This window comes from Salvia splendens, chromosome 13, assembly GCF_004379255.2.
Source record: "Salvia splendens isolate huo1 chromosome 13, SspV2, whole genome shotgun sequence".
Lineage (NCBI taxonomy): Eukaryota > Viridiplantae > Streptophyta > Magnoliopsida > Lamiales > Lamiaceae > Salvia > Salvia splendens.
In genome coordinates this window covers 30,047,640-30,071,276 of record NC_056044.1, presented here as the reverse complement: position 1 = coordinate 30,071,276, position 23,637 = coordinate 30,047,640, and the positions used below count along the sequence as shown (strand labels likewise).

At 39.3% G+C, this 23,637-nt stretch overlaps 1 protein-coding gene and 2 pseudogenes across 1 annotated transcript; 1 reads left to right on the top strand and 2 right to left on the bottom strand.

Moving 5' to 3' along the window:
- Nucleotides 1–3,382: 3,382 nt before the first annotated feature.
- On the bottom strand, nt 3,383–5,948 carry LOC121760067 (annotated as a pseudogene).
- A 7,774-nt stretch (nt 5,949–13,722) lies between these two features.
- LOC121762281 (protein gar2-like) lies at nt 13,723–18,353 on the bottom strand. The gene is made up of 5 exons (XM_042158107.1): nt 18,212–18,353; nt 16,643–17,341; nt 15,815–15,983; nt 15,151–15,197; nt 13,723–15,074 (listed from the first exon to the last, which is right to left on the bottom strand). The coding sequence occupies exons 2-5, from the start codon at nt 17,299–17,301 to the stop codon at nt 13,997–13,999; spliced, it is 1,953 nt and encodes a 650-aa protein (XP_042014041.1). The 5' UTR covers nt 17,302–17,341; nt 18,212–18,353; the 3' UTR covers nt 13,723–13,996.
- A 173-nt stretch (nt 18,354–18,526) lies between these two features.
- On the top strand, nt 18,527–22,386 carry LOC121762818 (annotated as a pseudogene).
- The last annotated feature ends 1,251 nt before the right edge of the window (nt 22,387–23,637 follow it).

The window sequence follows — 23,637 nt, the reverse complement described above, 5'->3', positions numbered from 1 at the left end:
TTTCCAGCCCTAACCCTATAAATTTAGCGGACTATTCGGGTCAACTCACGGGTTTCGGGCTACACTGATATCCCTACATTTTAGCCTCGGCCACAACCACAACCCATTATTAGTGCAAAGTATTTTAATGCCATGCTACAAAATTGAAAATTAAATTAAACAATTTTGAAAAGTTTCCATCTCATTTTATCACTTACTATATTTTAATATTTAGCAATTATACCAATTAAACCTTGATATTTTATCAATGAGTAGTGTATCTTTATTTTAAAATCTGTATCTATTGTAGTATTGTGTACCCATCAACTAAAAAATAAAAGGAAATATTAATGCATAGAATTTATTTTTCATAGCAATATATTTGGCATAATTTGGAACCGTGACTTCACCGATGACAAAAAATTCCGATAGTAAATTGAAACAATTAAAAAATTGTGATACTTAAGAATTAGTGATAAGAGTTTATTCATACATTTAGTAATGTTATCAATTTTATCTTAATCTTCTAAACTTGTCAATTTTATCAAAAATTTCAGCTCTTATAATTAGTCTACTCCAATTCTTTGAACTTACCAATTCTATTACAATATTTTCAACTGAAGAGCATATGCATTGGTGATCTTCGGGACGGACGGCGTCCGTTTCACTAGCACGGCAATGCGCTGTCCGCCGCTGCGCTCTTGCTACTGGCACGACGCTGCTTGATGCATCGAGCACGTCCGTGCCGCTGAGCAGGCTGACGTGGCGCGACAGGATTGGCCAACGGCATAGCCGTTGGCATTTTCAATTTTTTTTAAATTTGAATTTAATTTAAAAAATCATTTTTAAATAAAAAAAATATTTTTCCACTTCCCAATAAATTATATCCGTTTTCTCCCCACGTTTAATTTATTTTTCAATTTTTTTCCCCAAAATTCACATTTTCATCTATAAATACTCTCATTTCCACACAAAAAATTTCTCACTACACTACACAATTCTCATCTAAATTCTCTCATCAATTCTCAATCTTTCACTCTTACAAAAAATGTTCGGCTCCGGCGATCACCCCTCCGACTCCCGCGGTTGGAACCACGAATGGTTCGGCTCACAACCATTCCCTAGTCCGAAAATGCAATTCTCGGCCCCTCCTCAAACCCAAAGTTCTCAAATTCCGGGTGGCTACCGGCCTTACCCGACGACCAAGATGCCCCCGATGGGCAATACGGGTGGGCACCCGAACCCGGATCAGGAGGGAGCGACGACACTCAAACTCCTCCTACTCCTACTCCTACTCCTCGTGGTGTTCGTGTTCAGGGCCGTGGCGGTGACAGTCATCATGTTCGCACCTCGTACACTCCAGTGGAGATGGATCAGTTATTCAAAGGCTATTTGATTATCTCCGAAGATTCGGAGGGTGGCACGAACCAAAGAGGGGATAGGTTTTGGTGGCGCGTCTCTCGTCGGTACAATGAAAACAGACCGGATGGAACCATCGAGCGCAATGAGAGTATGGTGCACAATGCCATCTTCAGAGCCAACGAAGAAATCTAAAAGTTCTAGGGGTATTACCTCCAGGAAGAGCGGTCGGCAGGGAGCGGCATGAGCGAGCTCGACATCATCAGTGCCACCATGGCGACCTACCAATCCCAACATTACAAACCATTCAAGTACCTCAGCGCTTGGCAGGAGGTGCGTGTGCATCTGAAGAATAAGGGAGACGTATCATCCTCCTCCAGGTCCTCTAGCAAACGGTCGAGGTCGTATCCCTATCCGACGCCGGCGAGGATGAGGTGGCTAGCCAGCTTGCCAGAGCTAACTTGGGTAGCTCCGACGTCGGCCTGAGTAGTTCCCAACGCCGGCCGCAAGGAAGGAAACAGGCGACGGCCAACCGCCGTCGCGCCGCTCCTGCTCCCGCTCCCTTTATGCCACCTCAACCCCCCACCAACTCGTTGTGGACCCTATTGGCTCAACTCAATATGGCCGAGACATCTCACATGTCTCCCGAGCAACTTGAAGCGCATCGGACAATGATACGAGGTGTCCGACAAACATTGGGGATAGGGCCGGAGAACTAGTCTTCCACGGGGGTATTTTTTAGCCTTTAATTATGTAATTTTTAATTTGTAGTTATGTAATTTTTATTCTTTAGGATTTTAATTATGTATTTTTTTTTTTAGGATTTTAAGTTTGTAATTTTTATTTTTTAGGATTTAATTATGTAATTTATATATTTTTTAAATTTGTAATAGTAGTTCGAGTATTTTTAATGTATTTTTATATTGTAGAAATGTTTTTAATAATTGAAGTATTTAAATTAAATAATGGAATGGTGGGACCCTTAAGTGTGTCCTTACGGAAGAGCATAGATTGTGGGTGTTGTTCTCTTGGAGAAAAGCAGACAGTAAAAAATTAATAAAAGTGAGTCCGGACCTACACCCATGCTCTTTGGATGGCAGGAATATGGATGAGGATGCTCTAAAGCTTACTCTCAAATAATTTAAAAATTGAAACTAACATAATTTTACTCCCAAATAATTTAGAAATTGAAACTAACATAATTTTATCATTATCAGTTTTTAACTTGGTTATATTTTTTCTAGACATGTACTCTCTACACCCACGACAAAATTGTCATATTGTGAATGACATTATTATATTGATAAAATGATTGATAGTGTTGTGAATAGCACAAGTGTCTCACTCTGACTAAAGGTGTACATCAGTAACAAACATTGTAAATAATGGCGACGAAAGGTAATAAAATAGTGAGTTATGTAGATCCCACTTTTATAAATGGCCGTACCAAAATTTTCGGATCCGAAACGAAATTGTGGCAAATATTTAGTAAACTGAAGTGTTCGTAAACATGGCATTCTCCCGAGATTAAATATACACTATATCTTTCTTATTTATTCAATCAGACATCTTTCATAAAATTTGTATATATTTAATTGAACATCAATATTTTCTTTAAACACGTCTCTCTCTCACACCTAGAAACAGATACAGAACCTATCCTGATAATCAAGTGGGATTATGGCAAATCAAGATGATATAATGACAAGTCAGTACTAACCTTAAATGATTTGCTTAATTTGTTCTAACCCACACCAATCAAACACCCACTAGGATTCAACATCACATTATCCTCATCCTAATTAAGTTTTAAAAAATAAAACATGTTGTGTGAGAGATGATGCTTCAATCAAGCACGCCACTATCATGACATAAATATTCACCTAAAAACTTTTATTCATCTGTCCCTATCAAATTTGACTCATCCCTACTCTAAGATGGTTTTAAATTAGCATTATTTCATTACATCATCTGCTTCACCTTCTACTACTCACATTGCCCCAACCTAGTCATTATTAGATAAACAATTTATGCACATCAGATGTGATCACTAAAGTAAATAATTCAACTTCTAATTATTTATATATTTGACTATCCAACATACTGTTCTACGTAGTAAAATTACATATTTGAACTATACTTATCAGTAATCACATATCACAACTGCTACTAGCATTTCTGTGGAGAGAGATAAATATGGTGCAGCAACAAACCTTCAAACAGACAAATCTTATGCTGCTGCAGAAACGTCGACACCACCATTAACGGAACTCATCAAAGTTGATAACCTGCCGTTGAGCCACCATTAGCAGCCATCCCCAGCCCGAGAAGGTCGAGAGTAGTGTACTTTGGGCCGAAAACAGATGGAGTTCCCAACATTAATTCCTTCAAACCAGACCCACTATCACAGCCTAGTCCGAGCCCAAGCCCGGAAGCTAATGATCCCCCACTTGTCTCCATTTTCTGCTGACTCCACTCCTCGGTAGAAGTGGGAGATGAAGAAGACGAAACTATCCCAAGACCCCTCAGCAATGACATGTTTGGTGCAGCAACGCATATCTGAGCGGCCTTCTGCAGCAATGCTGTTGCTGAGAGAGCAGGTGGTGGCGCTGGGGGATACTGCCTGCGCTCCTGTCCTGCATTTCCGAAGATTGATGAGCCTTGATTGACAGCCAGACAGAGAGCTACAGGTTCGGACGATGAAGAGGGTGCGGCATCAGGGGTATAATCAGGGCGAGCAATTGATTGAAATAAGTTGGTGAATCCAGTTGTTTGCGGTTGCAAGCTTGCTGAAGATGTGGATGAAGCGAATAGGCTGGCAAATACATTACTGCTTGAGCTTCCACTACTGCCGGAGCAACTGCTACTGCTGCATCTTGCGGCCAAGCTTGTGGCGTTAGGCGACTCTTCCAAAATCTGGCTGCTACTGGGATTGGCAGTGGTGCTATCCAGCAACTCCGTCACTAAACAATATCAAGAAACAAACAGAAAATAAACAAAGAAGCAGTAACAGATAACAAGCAACTTCAAGATTATATGCAGATAACAACAGAAACCAACAACTTCTCTAATACTATATAGTTCTTGAACATAGTCCAAATAATATGCAGATAACAACAGAAACCAGTAACAGACAAAGCAACTTCAAGATCAAAGACAAGTAGACAACAAATGTTATTGTATTTTGTCCAAATCAACAAATGTATAGAGGAAAAGACAACTAATAGAATAAAACAACAAACAAATCCAAGTTGTATTAATATACCATGATTACTATTATCATCACTGCTGTTATCAGGTACTATGCTGGATGTAACATCAGCTGCAGCTGGAGAAGGATCTTTAGGTGCAGGGGCTTGCCCCTGCTGCGGTGGAGGTGGTGCCGACGATACCCCAGTTTCAAGATCTTTAACCGCATCAGCAGCAGGCTCGGCTGCCAACGGAGCTTTTTTTGCACCTTCATCTGCCAAAGTATCACAGAATGCCCTGTGAGTGATATAATTGTCCCTCCTGCAATCAAAACCAGATTAATAAGCCATCAATTCCACTTCAAGACTTGAGTTGCCATGGAATTGAAGCCACTCCCCACCTCGAAAACACGACTCCACATTGACATTTGTACTCTTTCGTTCCGCAAATCTTCGAATGCGCCTTCCAGTCGGATTGAACTGCGTATTTCTTGGAGCACTTGTCGCATTTCCACTTCTTCTCGCCGTGCTTCCTGCAGAAATGCTTCTTGATCCCGGTCAGATCGCCTAGTGCCCGCGCCGGCTCGTGGTGGACGCAGCTCGGCTCGGGGCAAACGTAGACACGCTTCTTCACATCCGTGCTCGATCTCTGCCGCAGCTTCCACGGCAGATTGTGACCCCTCCGATGCAGCTGCAGATTCTGATCCCTTTGGAAGCCTTTGTTGCAGACTTCGCACACAAATCGATTCGTCGCCATCAGCGTCTTCGGCGATAGGGCAATCACCTCGGCGTCAGGATCTGATCCAATCACACACAAATCCTCACCTCAATGATTCAAAATTACTTACAAAAATTAACAAAATCAACTCTCGAAGCTTCTATTCCACGTCCACGTACCTGGAGTTCCAGGCAGATTCCGTTTCTTCTTCACAGTTGGTTGGGGAGAGATCGTTTGATTACCAGGAGAAGAGTCGCCAGAAGCTGCCGACTCATTCATGGCGCTGAGATTTCTCTAAAGCAGTAAAATAACGAATCTATTGATCTTCAAGCGCATAAAATTAGTGCTGAAGAAATTTCAGCGCTGCAAAACCTTTCCTATTTCAGCTACAGAAATTCAGCAAATTGAGGTAAAAAAATGTCGCCGCGTAATCGCCTCCGGTGAGGATAGGTGTGAAAACATTGAATATCAAAATTGCAAGTCTACAAAAATGGATTGGGGACAAAAACCATTTTATTATTCATTTCGACCAAAATTAAATTATTGAGGCTGAAATCTACCTAGCGTGAGATGTAGAGCTAGACAGCGAGGTTGATTCCGCAGCGACGCGCCGTTCGCCGACTGGAAAAGGTCGGCGGCGGGTCAGAATTAGAGAGAGAAAATTCGGAGGAGAGAGAGAGACTGTGTGTGCAAAAAGTCTTCGTTTTTACCTTTTCGGTCTTCATATTAGGCTTATCTGCTTTTATTTTCCATTTTTGGATTTTCTTTTTAGCTTTAAGAGCATCTCCAATGGAGGCGTCGGCACCGGCACGCCGATTTTTCGCGGACGCCGGTGTTGACACCGAACCATTGCAGCCGGCGTTGGCGAAATCGGCGTCAAAATCGGAGTGCCCACACCGATTCTTGGGCTGACGCCGATCCGCACGGCGCCATTGTAGGCCCCGGATCGGCGTCATACCGGCGTCAAATTTTAATTTTTTTTTTATTTTTCGAAACACTATACATACGCGCTTTGGACGTCATTTTGTGGAATGTCGACTGCATTGCTGATATAATGTACGCCTGTATTATCATGCACAACATGATTGTCGAAGATGAAGGTGTACAACTGACTAATTGGGCCAACGACGATAATGAAGCAGGTCCAAGCCACGGCGTTGCCGCCGCCAACATACGAGGTGGGGTACCTCACGATGAAGAAGCCCTCCTCCAAGCACATGCCGACATGCGTCAAACGGATGCTCATATTCGACTCCAAAAATGATTTAATTGAAGAGTTGTGGGCGCGAAGGATTGCAAGACATTAGTTTTTATTTAAAATTATGTAATTTTTGTAAATGTACTTTTTAATTTAAATGAAAATAGTATATTTTCGCGTATATGTGTCGTATATTTAATTTCATATTTTGTGTGATTGTTAATTGTTTGTTTTTCATAATTGAGTGATGTGGCTGGGCTATTGCATGTCCAGTTGCATGTCCAGATGATGTGGCAGGAGGATTTTAGTGCTGATGATGTGGCAGTGGCAAGGCTATGGGAGGGCTATTGCATGTCCAGTTGCATGTCCAGATGATGTGGCAGTAGGATTTTAGTGCTGATGATTTGGCAGTGGCAAGACTATGTGGGAGGGCTATTGCATGTCTAGAACCACTGTTGATGTTGATGCTCTCAAAGCATTCCATTTTGAATTTTTGTACACAGATTATCTAATTACAGTTTGTAATTAGGAATTAATAAAATTAAAAAACTGTCTTAAGAAAATTTAATTACAAATAGTATAAAGAAAATTATTTTTAAAAGGTAATTACGAATTAATGTTACTAGTATAAATATTGGTCCCAAATAAAATGAAATTAAAACTGTCTCTCAACGAAATTTAATTAGAGATTGTGTAAAGAAAATTATTATAGGAAGGTCATTTATGTGTCGATTTACGACATAACATTGGGTTGGAGCTACATTAGTCCATAATCAAGGGTTATCTTTTTCCATTTAAAAACAATAAAAATTTCATTTCATTTTTTATGTTTTTATATTTCTAATAACTTTTTTCTGACAAGTTAAGATAGTGTATAGATTTTATAATTATGTTTGGACAAAAGAATCTTTTTCTTGACAACATTAAGCTAGTAGTAATTTTATTTGGGATTTATTGAATTGTATACAACTTTAATTTTTTTTACTTCCAGTTTATTCAGAATCTCAAATAGTAGTAGTCAATAGTGCATATAAAGGGTAAAGTTTATAAGAGCATCCGCAGCGGTGGCGGTTGGCGCCACCGCCGTCCGTGCCAGCGGCAAGGCGAAGAACCGCCGCCGCTGCAAACCGCGCCGCTGGCACGGCGCTGCTCGATGTATCGAGCACGTCCGTGCCAGCGGACGCACACGTGTCACTCTCCCCATTCGCCAACGGCATAGCCGTTGGTTTCAAACAATTTTTTATTTTTTTTAAAAAAATCGGTTTTTTATTAAAAAAACCGATAAAAAATAAAAAAAAAATTTCACTTCCCCAAAAAATTATATCCGTTTATAACCGTTTTTCCCCACTTTTTAATTTTTTTTTATTTTTTTTACCCCAAAAATACACACTTTCATCTATAAATACCCTCAATTTCACTCCCAAAAATTCACACTTTCACTACACAATTCTCATCATCATTCTCTCATCTCCATTCTCATCTTCAATCTCTCATATCCATTTTCATCTTCCTCTCACACCCTACAACACCACTATGTCCGGTAACGACGACAACCCAAGCGGCTCTCACGGTTGGAACCCCGAATGGTTCGGTTCGCAACCGTTTCCTAGTCCGGAAACGGAATATTCGGCCCCTCCTCTCACCCAAGATTCGGGCGTTCCGAGTGGCTACCGACCATACCCAATCGACGATCAAGGTGCCTCCGATGGGCGCTACGGGTGGACACCGGAGCCTAGGCCTCGCGCCCCTTCCCAAATGCCGAATCCTCCATCTCGCGTCGGTGTCCGCACACCGTACTCACCGGCGGAGATGGAAAGATTGTTCAAGGCGTACTTGGAAATCTCCGAAGATGCGGTGGTTGGAACGAACCAATCCGGCGATCACTTTTGGTGGCGCGTCTCTAGCCGGTACAATGCACACCGGCCGCCGGGAACGATCGAGCGCAACGAGAGTATGGTGCGCAACTGCATCGGCCGAGCCAACGAAGAAATTGGCAAGTTCAACGGCTATTTCATCCAGGAGTCCCGGAATGCCGGGAGCGGCCAAAGCGAGGTCGACATCATCACCGCCTCGCTGAGCACCTACCAATCCATGAACGGTAAGTCGTTCAAATATCTTAACGTTTGGCAGGAGACGCGGACGCACCCGAAGTATAAGGGAGGCGTAACATCCTCCTCTAGCGGCTCCTCCAAACGCTCACGGTCGGCATCCCTATCTGACGCCGGCGAAGAAGTGGCTAGCCAACTCGCCGAAGCTAACTTGGGTAGCCCCGATGCCCAACCAAGCGGTTCCCGACGCCGACCGCAAGGTAGGAAGAAGGCGGCGGCCGAACGACGTCGCGCCGCGACTCCATCTGCCCCTGCTTCCGAACCCGCACCCTATGTTCCACCTCCACCCCCGAACAACTCGTTGTGGGCCCTTTTGGCCCAACTCAATTTGGCCGATAGGTCAACTATGACCCCCACGCAACTTCAAACGCACGAGTCCATGATATTGGGTCTCCAAAAACAATTGGGGTTGGTGCCGCCGGATGCGTAGTCTTCCTCGGGTTATATTAGCCAATAATTATGTAATTTTTAATTTTTAGGAGTTTAATTATGTAATTTTTAATTTTTAGTATTTTAATTATGTAATTTTTAATTTTTAGGATTTTAATTATGTCTTTTTATTTTATTTGTAATTTGTTATTTTTATTGTGGTTTTTTTAATGAATTTTAGTATTATGAAAATGTTTTTGTGTAATTGAATTTTATATTAATTGTGCTCGTCCTTGCGGAAGAGCACAGTTGTGGGTGTTGTGCTCTTGCCAGAGAGCAGGCATGAATAGTACCGCCCGGGCCCACAACCGTGCCGCTGGCAAGAGCACGGTTGTGGATGCTCTAATGTCGATAGTCACTATTAATAGATAGTAACCATTAATAAACTTAAAAATAAAGAAAAAATGAAAGTACTGATTAGTTCAATCCGCAAAATACTAGTACTATGATAGTATCCTAATTAATTATCCATTCATATATAATGGCAAATTCAAGTGGGGTTGAGAGATTTGACCAATTTCACTATCTACTTATGAGGGTCAGAAAACTCCATTAAATTCGGTCTTTAATATTGTCGTCGACAACATGGTGCAATAACCTCCAATAACCTCCTTTGTAACTGTGCTTACTTTCGTTATTCGTTCTCCATGTATTGCCAGTGGTGATCATCGCACTGCCCCTACCTTCTGATGCTAGCGACAACCTTATTCATTGTGTCAAATTACTCTAATTCCATGATTATTTGTCACTATTTATATACATATACTAGTTTTCCCCTAATCAAATTAACAAAATGAAGATTTTTTACCGCATAAAAATGTAGAGATCTCAATTATGCATAATAGCAAATTCGTCGGTTGATGATAGTTGAAACTTGAGAGGTAGTATGACCGTATATTACATGAAAGAGACCTAAGCTTTTAATTAAATTCGCTCCATCATTCACATCAATATGACAATATCTACTGTGGAATTCAATAAACATTTAAAGTGAAATTCTTCATGTAAAATCATATGCCACAACTACAATATTAGAGTATGGTGTCGAATTTCTATTTTTTCCATATCCATGATTCATATTTGTTGAGTGACAAAAGGATGGATCCATGGACTTCAGGAAAAAAGGACAAGACGAATCGATGTTGATACTAATTTATTGTCTTATTTCTACGAAGAAAATACTTGGTGTGGGATCATGTCTAATTATTTTTATCAACGGATTTAGTTACTAATTCATTCGTTAATTTGTAGATTCTTTCAAGAACGAGATAACACATCTAAAGATTTAAAGTTGTTTCTGAAAAAATTAAAAGTATGGAAGCCAACAAAATTAATTTTTTGATTAAGGCCTACTCTCTTTGACTCTTTTGTCCCATTTGCAATTTGTCCTCTTCTTTTCGTTGTATCTTAGTTGTCTCAGAATTTCCTTAAATTATGTTAATTGACTATGCTTCAATTCCAACAACTAGTGACAGAACTTGGACTTTTCATAAATTACAAGTTTTATTAATAAGACCAAATTTGTTCTTGCCAAAAGCATTTGATTAAGCCGTAAATAATTTTTTTAATTGTATAGGCATTCATTGGCATGTACGTGGCGATCAAATGAGTAAGAACTTTCTAGTTATCTTTTGATGACTATTGTTTTCAAGTGTATCACTATCAATGCACAAAAAATATTAAAAAGATAAGTAAATATTAATGAGCTACTTTATTTTTGTAAGGAAGTGGAGGAACAATAATAGTAAGCAAAAGATAGAGTGAGATTTTATATAATAGTATGATGCATAAATAAAATGTTTTCGTGCACGAAAGTGAGACCGTACCACCTCAGCGCACGTGATGTTGTAATACTTGATGGGAACATAATCTCTCCCTCCCTCATGTACAGCAGTAATGAGACTAAGAACGTACAGCAGTAATTATTTTGGCTAGGGAGGAAATTCTACTAACAAAAATGTCCGGATAGAATTCTATGAACAAAAATGATATTTTTATTAATAGAATTTCATTCATAGATGAGTTATCTACTTTATTAAATATGCACTTAGTACAAAGTATAGTATTTTTTGATGTCGACGATGCTAGAAATACATGTGGCATTTTGACGGTAGGGAACTATGAGAGAGATGATGATGAGAAAGAAAGAATTAGAGAACGAGCAAGAAAAATTAGGGAAATACATACGTTGTTGTCAATAGAATATATGTCAGCGTCGATAGAACTGCGACGTTGGGAAAGCTGCACCTGCACCGTGGGCCATAAGGGCATCTCCAGTGGCTTTCGCCCAGCAATAGCCCAGCCACAAACTCCTCCTGCCACATCATCAACACTAAAAATCCTCCTACCACATCATCAGAACAAGCAAATAGTCCAGCAATAGCCTAGCCACATCACCCCTAATTATATAAAATAAATAATTGACAATCACACAAAATACGGAATTAAATTTACGTCACAGATACGGGAAAATCCAATTATTTTATTTAAATTTTAAAAAAAGTACATTTAAAAAAATTACATAATAAAAAAAAACTAACGTCGTGCAATCCCTCGCGCTCACAACTCTTCAATTAAATCATTTTGGAGTCGAATATGAGCATCCGTTTGGCGCATGTCGGCATGTGCTTGGAGGAGGCCGGCTTCATCGTGCGGGCGTACGTTGGGAGCGGCTATGTCATGGCTTGGACCGGCTTCATTATCGTCGTTGGCCCATCTAGTCAGTCGTACACCTTCAAGGGCAGTCGACTCACCGATGTGGAGGTACTCGTCCCACATGTCTCCCGCGCCTCCGTAGGCCTACTGCCTGATTGCCGCAGTGCACTTTTGAATAGGTGTGTGGCCGGGTATGCCAGCCGCATCGTGCCTGAAGCGGAAATACAGATATCGTTGCTCCAAGGCGTTAACAATACGCATAAATAGGACTCTGCTCATCCTAAAACGGCGCTTGAAATGGTTGTCGTTGAACCGCGGCTCCTGTGCGAAGTAGTCTGCGTATAGGCGCTGATGTGCAGCTACGTGAGCACGTTCAATCACTATTCGGCGGTGGACAACTGGTCGTGGTCGAGGTCGAGGTACCGCCGGCTGCAAGGCCCTCTGCAGCAGACGATCAATCTCACGGTTCGTATAGGCCTCTAACGCTTTGTTCATTCGACTATCGTACTCCTCATCATCCCCACCACTACCACCACTACTACCACCAACGTTGCTCATTTCCCGTTGTTGATCTTGTATAGAAATTAAGATAGACAGAGTACTCGTTAAAACAAGTGGTGCGAATGAAAATGACGTGCAAATCGCGTATATATAGTGTTTCGAAAAATTTTAAAAAAAATATTAAATTAGCTCTCCGATTGCTCGCCGGTCCTGAGCCTGCAATGGCGGCGAGCAGACCGGCGAGCTCATCGGCGAGCGCTCACGAATCGGTTAAAGCTCGCCGATTTTTTCACTGAAATGGCGCTCGCCGTTCCAATGGTTCGGCGAGCGGACCGGCGAGCTCTGGAAATCGGCTAGCCGGCCCGCTCGCCGCCATTGGAGATGCTCTAAGCTGCAACAGAGAGAAGTAGAGAGAGACAAACAGGAAAATAGGGTGAGATAGAATGACACGAGAGAGATACAAACATCATTGCAATGTGATAATTAAAATGACATAAGTGAGACAATTCTGAAGATAATAGAGATATTGTCAGACGGAAAATTAGTAACTTAGATAGAGTTGTCAAATAGGTTGACCCGACCCTCCATGGGCCAGGAAGCTTGGGTCTGGTCCAGCCTAGGGCCCACCAACGAAGTGGGGCTGAGTTTCTTTTTCTTTCTATAAAATTGAACTCAGCCAGGCCTAAACTCACTTAATAAGTGGTCGAGTTGAGATGGTAATGGACCTACGCCGAGCTGTATGTGAGCTGAGTTTTTAGTGGTCTTAGGTTTAGGCTGAGACTCAGTTTGAAAATGGCCCAACTATTATTAGTGTGGAATTGTTTGCACCATGACCCAATCTGGCATCACTTCTACACTAATTTGACCATAAATGTCAGACATTGATTCCAAATAAATAACAAGACATCTCAGATTAATTAGCATAGAAAAATGTATTTCGGGTAGTAATGAGAAAAAAATATTTGACAATAAATTGATCGTCCTATTTACATATTCTTGACAAAAAAATAATTTCGGCCATAAATCAAACTGTGGAGCAAAGTCCAAGCTTTTTAAAATATTTCGATTATTAAGACTATAATAAAAATGACTTTGGCTTAAAATTGAGGCATTACAATATGATTAATCATTCTTCTTTCATTGATAAGGTTGTGTAGTTGATTTGTGAGTACGAAATTTCAGTGGCTCCACAACTGGCCGATAATTAAATTAATGACTTCCAAATCAACTATGCCTAACACCACCTACCTCATATACACTATTCTTTCTTTTTAAGAAACAGAATCATTTTATTTCAAAATGCTGGATGTCAACGACTTTAATTTAAAAGGTTGAATATATATCTACAAAATCCCTATTAATTTAACACAGGCATGTGATTTTGTCTGGAGCCTTTTGATTATTTTGTCAACTTCAAATTTAAAATTGATTATACTTTGCTAAAATATAGTTACAAAATATTTCAGACGACAAGGCAGCAATGTTCACTGTATTTGGCTCGAATTATTCTTTATCTCATTCACAGTTGGTTTAAGTGATTAGACAAGAAATAACTGAAGTAGATGAATACATTGCACGATTGAGAAATTAGACAGAAAATCAAAGTGAATTTCTAACCTTGTGTCATGTTTTTTTGTGGATAAAATAACTGCATAATATAACAACAATTTTGCATGAAAGCTAGAAGTACAATGGGAAAAATGGGAGCAAAAATGAAAGAAGCACAAGCTTCCCTCTCATTGTCAATTCATTCTCAATATTCTAATTTCAAATGTATAAATTAACAAGCCTCCTCTCCTTTTTCTATTTTTTTTCTCCGGAGTTGTCGCCGACCACATGGTGTGGCATTCTCAATACTGGACTATGCTGTACCTGGAGTTGTAGGAGCAGCAGCTTGTACCTTCGGGCAATCCGATGAAAGATGTCCCTTTTCCCCACATTCGTAACATGTTCGCCTCCGTATCTTTGAACTCATAGCAGCCGAGACACTGCTAGGAACTTGCTTTTCAACTTCTACAGTAGCATTATAATGGTTGACTTGATAGTTTTCTTGTGGCACCTTTAAACTGGCAGCAGCAGGTACCAGCAGTTGTATACCTGGATTTGTAGGAGCAGCAGCTTGTCTCTTTGGGCAAGCTGATGAAAGATGCCCTTTTTCTCCACATTCGTAACATGTTCGCCTCCGTATCTTTGAACTAACATCAGCTGTGGCACTGCTTGTAACTTGCTTTTCTACTTCTACACTAGTATTATGATAGTCGACTTGATAGTCTTCTTGTGGCACCTTTAAACTGGCAGCAGCAGGTAACTGCGGTTGTGCACCTGGATTTGTAGGAGCAGCAGCTTGTATCTTCGGGCAAGCTGATGAAAGATGGCCTTTTTCTCCACATTCGTAACATGTTCGCCTCCGTATCTTTGAACTAACATCAGTTGTGACACTGCTAGTATTATAATGGTCGACTTGATAGTCTTCTGGTGGCACCTTTAAACTGGCAGTAGCAGCTACCGCATTGCCTTGATAGTCTTTAGCTGGAGCCTTCAAACTGGCAGCAGAGACCCCCTTGCCATTCTCGACTTGATTATCTTTTCGAATTGGTTTCGACTCAAAAGCAGTGCCTTTCTTCACGGCACAGCTTATTTTAATAGGCCTCCCACAGACTACGGTTTGATCCAAGTTCAAAGCTGTTTTTAGAGAGAGGCTGTCATCGAAATCGACATGGGCATATCCCTTGAACTCCCCCGTCTCTTTATCTTCACCAAACCGAATAGATTTAATTGCGCAGCCGGAAAGAGTATTCTTCAAATCATCCTCGGTTATATCCCATGCCAGATTACCCACATATATCCTATTGTAGCCCTCCTCAACAGATGGTGCAAAATTGGGTAACTTGTTTTCTTTAGTTGGCTTGAAAGGCTGGATTTTAAGGAAAAAACCACCCCTGGAAAATAGTAGAAATTCAGATAAAGACAAAGTGAACAGGAACATCGAGTGTTACAATAGTACTATAAGCTTACATGTCAGAACCATCAAGTGCCAATGCTCTCTTAGCTGCAGCTTCGGTCTACAAGAAAAAGGGCACAAATTAACATTATGAAAGTGACCATGCCTCTACATCAACTTGATACAGTAATTTAATGGAAAAATAATGGTCATAGCTACACAAGGGGGCTCGAACTATCATCAAAGAGAGGTACAATGATGGTTATCCTTGCCTCTCAAGGAAAACATGCCATGATGGAACTGAAAATCTCCAGGGCCATATCAGAAAGACATGCAATCGTTATTTCCATCTCATAATTTAAGCAAACCCCACATTATTGAGAAAATGTTGAAGTTGGTATATTATAGAAAAGTGTAATAGGACACAAACTGATATTTCCCCTTTTAAAATATACTATGATCTTACAATCTATAAAATAAGCTGAGTTAACATTGTATAAGATTGATTTACTTCCCTTGAATTTCAGAAACTATGATTCAACAGCTAGCTGAAATGCAGCAAAAACATAAATAAGATAACTAATCTAATAGAATCCCCGTTCTCTGTCATACCTGATGTACTTGTCATGCATGCATTATAGCGTTTTAGATTGGTTCCACGTCCTAAGAAATAACACCAACTACGGAATGTTCGAACAAATCATAAAAATTCATCCTCTATCCAGTCAGAGAATCTACCTTGAAAGTGATAAATGCTATTCCTCGGAACTTCCCAGTGTCTGGAAATGTCATACAATCAATGAAAGTAATGGTTCCACAACCTTCAAAGTAACTTCTAATATCATCCTCATTGGAGTAGTATGGAATGCCTCCAACATACACTTTCTGAGAACTCTCTAAATTAATTCTGCAGGATGAAGAAAGATGTGATGAGTGAAACTATTCAGAGCTATGCATAAAATATGAGAAGTTTTAAAAGTTTCAAAATGTAAAGCAACCCTGTTGCAAAAACTCGAGACAAAATTACAGCCTACAGCTGCCCAAAGTAAGTGTTGAAGCAAAAAGGCATTGCATTATCATGCTAAATTTTCATAAGAATCATGTTACTAGCTGTCCACTGAAAAGCTAAAAACAGCTAGGAGAAGGCAAAGAGGAAGGATAACTATGTCGAGGTTGGTCAAGTACTCTTTGTGCATAAGAGAACACAAGAAGGGTTGCTAGTCTTGCTCTTTTGGCAAGTGAGTTATGAGGTCTTCTGATAAGTTCAATCCAATAATTAAAGTTAAGAAAGTATGAGTTAATATGCTACTCATGCAATTTGACATAGTTCTATGCAAATGAGCCACAAAAAAGGAGACCTACATATCACAAGCTCAGCTCATTAAACAAAATAGCAATATTGAAAAAAGTTTACCATACAACCTTCAAATGAGAAAATTAAACAATTACTGTTCAGCCTTCTGATTGGTAAATAAAAAATATACTACTGTCAAATAAGGTCTATTTACAAGCAAAGTCTGCGACATATATAAACCATCCAATAGAATAAAGTCAGGAATGGCATACCTATCATTATCAATGCTCACATCAGTATTTGCCACAAGTTGCTCCATAGTAGATCCATTGTCATTGTGGTTAACTCCTTCCTTGACTGCCCCATCTTCCGCCTCCTCATTTTTTTTATAGTCATTCTTTCTCTTCTTTATCATCCACCACTGTCGTGGCCTCTTCTTCTTCTTGTTGCTTTTCTTCTTCACTTTAACTGAAGCCTCACTTTCATCTTTTTGCTTCTTCTCCACATTCTCTGATGTCTCACTTTCATCTCTCTTCTTCCTTTTCTTCTTTACGTTCTCTGATGCCCCACTTTCATCATTCTTCCTTTTCTTCACCTTCTTCTTCTTCTCCTGCATAGTATCTGAATTCAGCCCATCTTGTTGCTTTAGCACCACATCACCACTTGTTCCACCATTTTTAGTAATGTCTGCATTCTCCGACAGTGCCTTGTGCTTTGGTTTTACTCTTTTAGGTCTTTCTCTTTTAGATGATTTGGACTTTTGTGCCTCTAGATTCTGGATAACCCTCAAGGAATCCGAGGCTTTAGAAGAAATAGCCTGGGATTTCTCATGACTTTTGTCTACTAAGTTATTCTGACCTCCCGAGATTGTGATTACTGTGGCTTTAGCAGCTCGTAGCTTCTCCTTCAGCTTCTTGTTTGATAATACCATTCTTGTTCTTCAGCTCTCTTATCTTAGCAATCCAACATATCTAGCACAAGAGACATACAGATAAACATTACAAGCAGTTCAAATTTTCAGCAAACCAACAAACTCATCAAACTCCAGAAGAGAAGTACAATCCACGAGTGATGCTATATCTAATAGTGAACTACGTATTTGTTTACAACCACAAGCTTTAATGGCTTGTGGGATTCATCCTCCCCTCTGCTAGGATGACAGAACTCGGTACAAATCACAACCCCCTAACTTAAAAAAGACAGTTAAGGGGAAAAATCGAAGAAGCAACATTGGGATCAACCAACTGGTTTTTCAATAAATAAAATTCCCAACTTAGTAACAAATATGCAGTTAGATACATCCTCCGTGAGATTATGCCAGAGAGCTATAGCCATTATTGCAACGCGACAACATGGAAACGTCGGGAATTACAAAATGACTCAACAACATTCATGAATCATGATATTCCGACAGTACCACCCCCCATAGAAAAAGAGGGAAAAACACACAGCACACAAATACAACAAGTTGAGAGAACAATTGCATCAAGCTCTAAGATTTCATGCTCTTAAATTGGCCACAGTTTGCCGAGGTTCCTTCTTTCTACTCGCTATTCAATTTACAGACCTAAAAAAATTGAAACTTCAAAAACAGACAACAAATAGGGATTCAGCTAATGCAGTGTTTAGTGTTTACCTCGATTGTTCTTTCACAAGTTAATTATTTACAATCCAGCATTTCACAAAACACAACATGACAGAACAATAGCTACGAATTATAGCACAATAATTTACTCGCATAGACAAATATGTATGCTGACAGTAGAGCAAAGTTGAATATGCGTAGTAGCTCAGAAAGAAAATGAGAAGAGGAAAAACAAATGGGAAAAATATCAGCTTACCAGTTTGTTCAAATAGCCACACGCCGCGGATTCTCTCACTCTCTCTCTCTCCCTGTGATTACCCTTGAAAACGGTGGCCGCGAAATAAATCGGAATGAAGTTGGCGGAACGGAGCCGTGCGGCGGCGAAAGGTTTTATTTGGGGTTTTACCATTTTTCTTTTATTAGCTTCGACCTCGCAAGAATTTCAATTAAACAAAGTAACCCCTTTTAATTGTAACCTCCCACCCGAAGCCCCCCAAATTTCTCATAATTACATTTTGGTTTGTTATTTATTCTTTTTCCTTATTTTTAATTCTGGAAAAATGACTTCATTTAGAAAAATAAGAAAAGAATTAGATATAAACCTCTCTAAGCTTCACATTTGCTGCTAGTGGAAGTGTTGATGACGACCAGAATAGCGCCGGGCGTCGGAGCAAATCTTCTCGGCCAGCACTCCGCCGAGCGCAACCAAGAAGCCACCGTATACGTCGGAAATCTCGAAAATAAGGTACTGTTTACTTGTTACCTCATTTTCTTGTGCTGTCAATTTGACCTAGGGTTTAAGTCTGTTTGCCTACTGTACCGGCTCAAATTGATCCGGGAATTGAGAATTTTTTAAAATAACCTGCGAATTTAGAGAAATTTATTGGTTTCACTTTTGCTATGTTTATGCACCAGTTCAGTACTAGTTTTTAAGCTGGCTTAAGAGTTCCATGGTTACGAGGGAACTCAAACGAGTAAAGTAAAGTTCCATTAGCTGGCACATCTAGTAATGATGTTAATGGAGTTTGGTGCATTTAGTTATTGACACTGTAATATTGGAAAATGTTTCCGATGTCAGATTTAAGGAAATTTTTGAAGGATTCTTGGTAACGGCCTTGAAGTTCTAATGACTTGGGTGGTTATAGTTTACTACGAAATAAGTTTTTCGTTTTAGATCCAAGGTCACTTATGTTCATTCTGCATTGCTTTATTGTACATCCTAGGTTTTTGCATTGTTCAATTTTTTTTATCTATTTTATATGCACTTATATTGTTATTCCTTCTTGGTTTTAGAATTTTGTATTGCCTGAATTTCACATTTACTATCTGATTGGCTGTTTTGTATTTGCGTCCAACTACTCATTGTATTTTGTTTATTCTGAGAGCTTAACCGTATGGTGCCTGTTTTATAGTGTGCACCAAGCCACCAACCAACATATGATGTATGTTTCCCTTGGTATCTGAAGACTTATGGTTTATCTTTTATGTGGACATACAGGCAGGTGAAGAGTTATTATGGGAGCTGTTTGTGCAAGCAGGTCCAGTTGGTATGTCTCTGCTTTTTTTATAGACCTTATTCTGTAAACCTAAGTAACTTAGTAGATTTTGTTGCTTTGTTATGCACTCTTTCCTTTATATTTATCTCTATTTTTGCTTGTTCCAGTTAATGTATATGTGCCCAAGGACAGGGTTACAAGTGCTCATCAAGGCTATGGATTTGTGGAATTTAGAAGCGAAGAAGATGCCGATTATGTAATCTTTTTCACTTCTAACATTATCAATACCACAATTTTCATTTCCTTATCTCATTTCATATGTTTTGATCATCAATTCCTTTTGCAGGCAATCAAAGTTCTTAATATGATTAAGTTGTTTGGAAAACCTATTCGAGTAAATAAGGTATATTGTATGCATTTATGTTTTCGTTCAGGCAATTGCATACTTTCCATTGTTCGATTTGGTTATGAAAGATCGTTATTTGGACTGTAGGCTTCACAAGATAAGAAAAGTGTCGATGTTGGAGCTAACCTTTTTATCGGAAACCTTGATCCTGTAAGAATTATTTTACTGTCTCTGTCAATCGCTCTATGTTCCATCAAATTATTTATTTTAACTTATGTAATGATGTAGACATATATTTAATTGTGGTTAAATTGTTTAAGATTTTTGTTGATCCACTGCTGAATGGTCTTATATTTGCAGGATGTTGATGAAAAGCTTCTTTATGACACTTTCAGTGCTTTTGGTGTTATTGTTGCAAATCCAAAGGTTTGGCACCTGCCATCTCTTGGACTTATCCGTTTATTCTTGTTGTTTTCGTGTGCTCTGTGTGGAGGGTGGAAATATACGTTCTCCAATTATAAGACACTCAAACATTTTGTGTCATGCACTTTCTCTCCGATTATAAGACACTGAAACGATATGTTTCATTGAGATATAGTATCTTGCTAGCATTCTAGAGATTCCTGCCTCTTTGTTTAAAATTCTTTAGTGCTGAAGTTTATGTGTCAGTTAATAAGAATTTCTTTCCTTTTCATTTTTGAATTACCGTTTGTAGTAATTGTTCTTTTTTACTTCTTTATTTATTTGTTCATAATCCTCCTACTGCCTCAAGTTGCATATTTCACTGATTTTTAGTTCATCTGTAGTTAGGATTCTTGTCTGTGTGTTCCCATTACCCTTCATTAATCTTTTGTTGTTTCCATGTTTAATGCATCGTGATGAATGATGTAATTTTTTTTTTGAAGTGTCACCTGTGATAGTGTGGTTGGCTTTCATTTGCTGCTGGCTTTTAAGTTTTGGTGTCATTTGCAGATAATGAGAGATCCTGAAACTGGAAATTCTCGTGGTTTTGGTTTTATTAGCTATGATTCTTTCGAGGCGTCTGATGCTTCTATTGAGGTAATATTTTCTGTCTAAAAAATTATATTTCCATATATATGATTTTTTTTAAAATTTAATAAAATTTGTGGAATTCATTGTAATATACTCCCTCCACACCAAAGATGACCCACTTTCCTTTTTGGGTTGTCCCAATCAAGATGGCTCATTACCACAAATGGAAACACTTTTTTCTCTACTTTGTTCCCTCTCTCTTATTTTATTCCCTCCACTCAACACACAAAATAAAGTTGCATAAAATCCCGTGACGACCAAGGAAGGGGTCATCTTCCTTGGGATGGAGGGAGTTTTTGTTACTATTGTTTTAATATATTATTATCATGATCATTATTATTATTATTATTATTATTATTATTATTATTATTATTATTATTATTATTATTATAATATGTTTTTGCCGCACGCATTGCCTAACTAGACTTGAAGTCGGGTTGAACATCCTGCTTTGATATGATAATAATACTCCAGAATGATAGAAGTAGGAAACAGTATCATTTATACAGCAACGGCATGTCAGCATCCTAAATTAATAGCTTGAACCTTGAAGGTCCTCATCATGCTCTGGTGTCTATCTCCTGTCTTGTGTGATACCAATGTATAATGTTAGTTAACTTGGTTTTGTGCTCTCACCTTTGATTCCTTGAGGTATTGGTGCTATGAAAATGATTGATTCTCTCCTAGGAGGATGTGGCAAATGTTTGCACCTGAATTGGTTATTCTCCCTCTGATAATTTATAGAGTACTTGGAAACTTTTCTCTCGCTTTCAAATGGCTCAAGTATTTGAAAATTTTGAATATCCTAATATTCTTCATTCCACAGACGATGAATGGGCAGTATCTCTGCAATCGTCAGATAACAGTGTCTTATGCATACAAGAAAGATACAAAAGGAGAGCGCCATGGCACCCCTGCAGGTGAGTTCTGCTTAAGACTTCGAAGCTCCTACTTCTCGCAACTAAGGCCTTATAGTCTGAGTGTTATAGTTCATTACTGAAGCAGTTTTCCTCCATTACAAATTGCAGAAAGAGTTCTTGCTGCTAGTAATCCTACTACAATAAGAAGTCGGCCCCACACCATGTTTGCAAGTGGACCTCCAACAATACCTCAGCAAAACGGTGGTGTCAGCGCCCCAGTCGCACCAAGGCCCTTCACAAACGGCCCTGTTCCTCCACCACCAATCCCAGCACTCTGTGCGCCACCCCCACAGAACATGTATCAGCCTATGCAGATGCAAGCGCCATCTTGGCAGGGTCAGCCACCGCAACCTGGTCATGCTGGCATTCCTCCACCAATGCAGCAGTTCAGAAGCATGCCGCCACCACCTCCACAAATGGCCCCAGCTCCTATGAGACCTCCACCGCCTCCATCTGGAATGGCAGCTCCACCTGGTTGGCGACCACCGCCGCCCCCCTCAGCATCTCGTGGGTGGAACCCATCCCATGCAGCATATGTCCATGCCCCCACCTCAACATATGCATATTCCACCACAGTAAATTCGATACTCATGGAGTTGTATGCCTCTTTAGAAATTGGTACTGCTCTAACCTGCTTCTTATTATGACATGTTCGAGTAGTTACAAAATATATTCTTCTTCAAATTTTTCATTGAAAATTATACAGTTAAAAGTCCATATTTGCTTTCATCTTTCACCTTCAATTTCGAAATAACTTAGTTTATTATGATATCTAGTTTTGGAAAATGAATGCTTTCTCTTTATGCTTGGTCTGTTGGTGAAGCATGCTTGCATATGCTACCATCATGGTACTCCTGCATCAAGATCTACTTTTCAGTCTCTCTCTCTCTCGCTCTCTCTTTCTCTCTCTCTCACACACACACACATACACACATCATTATTGTCATTGTCTTTTCTAACTTCCTGAAACTAAATTCTTTCCCCAACAACCAATAAAGCTTATCCATTCACAAATTAGCAGTTACTATATGTTTGTCTCCTCCACATCAGTATTCATCTAGGATTTACCAGTACTGTCTTTGTTTCCTTCCCAGTTTTTTTCTATTTCTCTATGCTAAATTATGCATTTTGTTTATCTGCACTTCTCTTTTGTGATGCCTTTATTTTTCTTTTTATATACTAATAGATTTTATACACGCATGTGAATTTTCCAGTTGCGTCCTTTCTGATGGATTTATGTTGTGGCCAAGTTACTACAACTATTCATCAATCACTTTACTTTCAAGGAAGACAGGTTAAAGTGACATTGCTGAAGCTCATATTTTAGGAATTTGGAAATACTTGTCCTTTTCTTTTTAAGTCCTAATTACTAGTACTACATATTTTTATCTTATTGTAAGTTATTAAGAGAGGTTCATTTAGACATTTCCATCTTTCTTTTGTATGCATAGCCTATGGCCATGTTCGGTTTCCACTGTGGTTCATGATTAGAGGTTATGTTTATTCTTATCTCTTATTCGGTTGGCATTTTTCTCAAAATCTTGACATGTGATGATGTATCTTGGCTTATTTTCATTGTGCTAAGATTACAATGTATCTCACGATTATCTATCAGACCACACTCATATAACTAATTTAATCCTGGATAAAGTCTATTATGGCTTATGTTATATAGTAGTGGAAGTGCAATAGTTGATGTCTATTAAGTAGCAACAACAAATATATTTGGCTGTATTATTAAATTGTTCCTGTTCATTGAGTAGTAGAAACAGTGCCCTAAAGTCAGAAATTAGATTGCATACTATGTGAGAGATATGGGAGATAGCATATGTAAATGGATAGATTTGGAAAAGAGAATAGAGAGGTA

Excerpts from the sequence above, each read along its gene's own strand:
- LOC121762281 (XM_042158107.1), bottom strand. The coding sequence starts at position 17,301 with ATGGTATTATCAAACAAGAAGCTGAAGGAGAAGCTACGAGCTGCTAAA. Across the intron at positions 15,984-16,642 it reads GTGAGCATTGATAATGATAG|AATTAATTTAGAGAGTTCTC; the intron begins GTATGCCATTCC and ends TTCATCCTGCAG. Across the intron at positions 15,075-15,150 it reads GCACTTGATGGTTCTGACAT|GGGTGGTTTTTTCCTTAAAA; the intron begins GTAAGCTTATAG and ends ACTATTTTCCAG.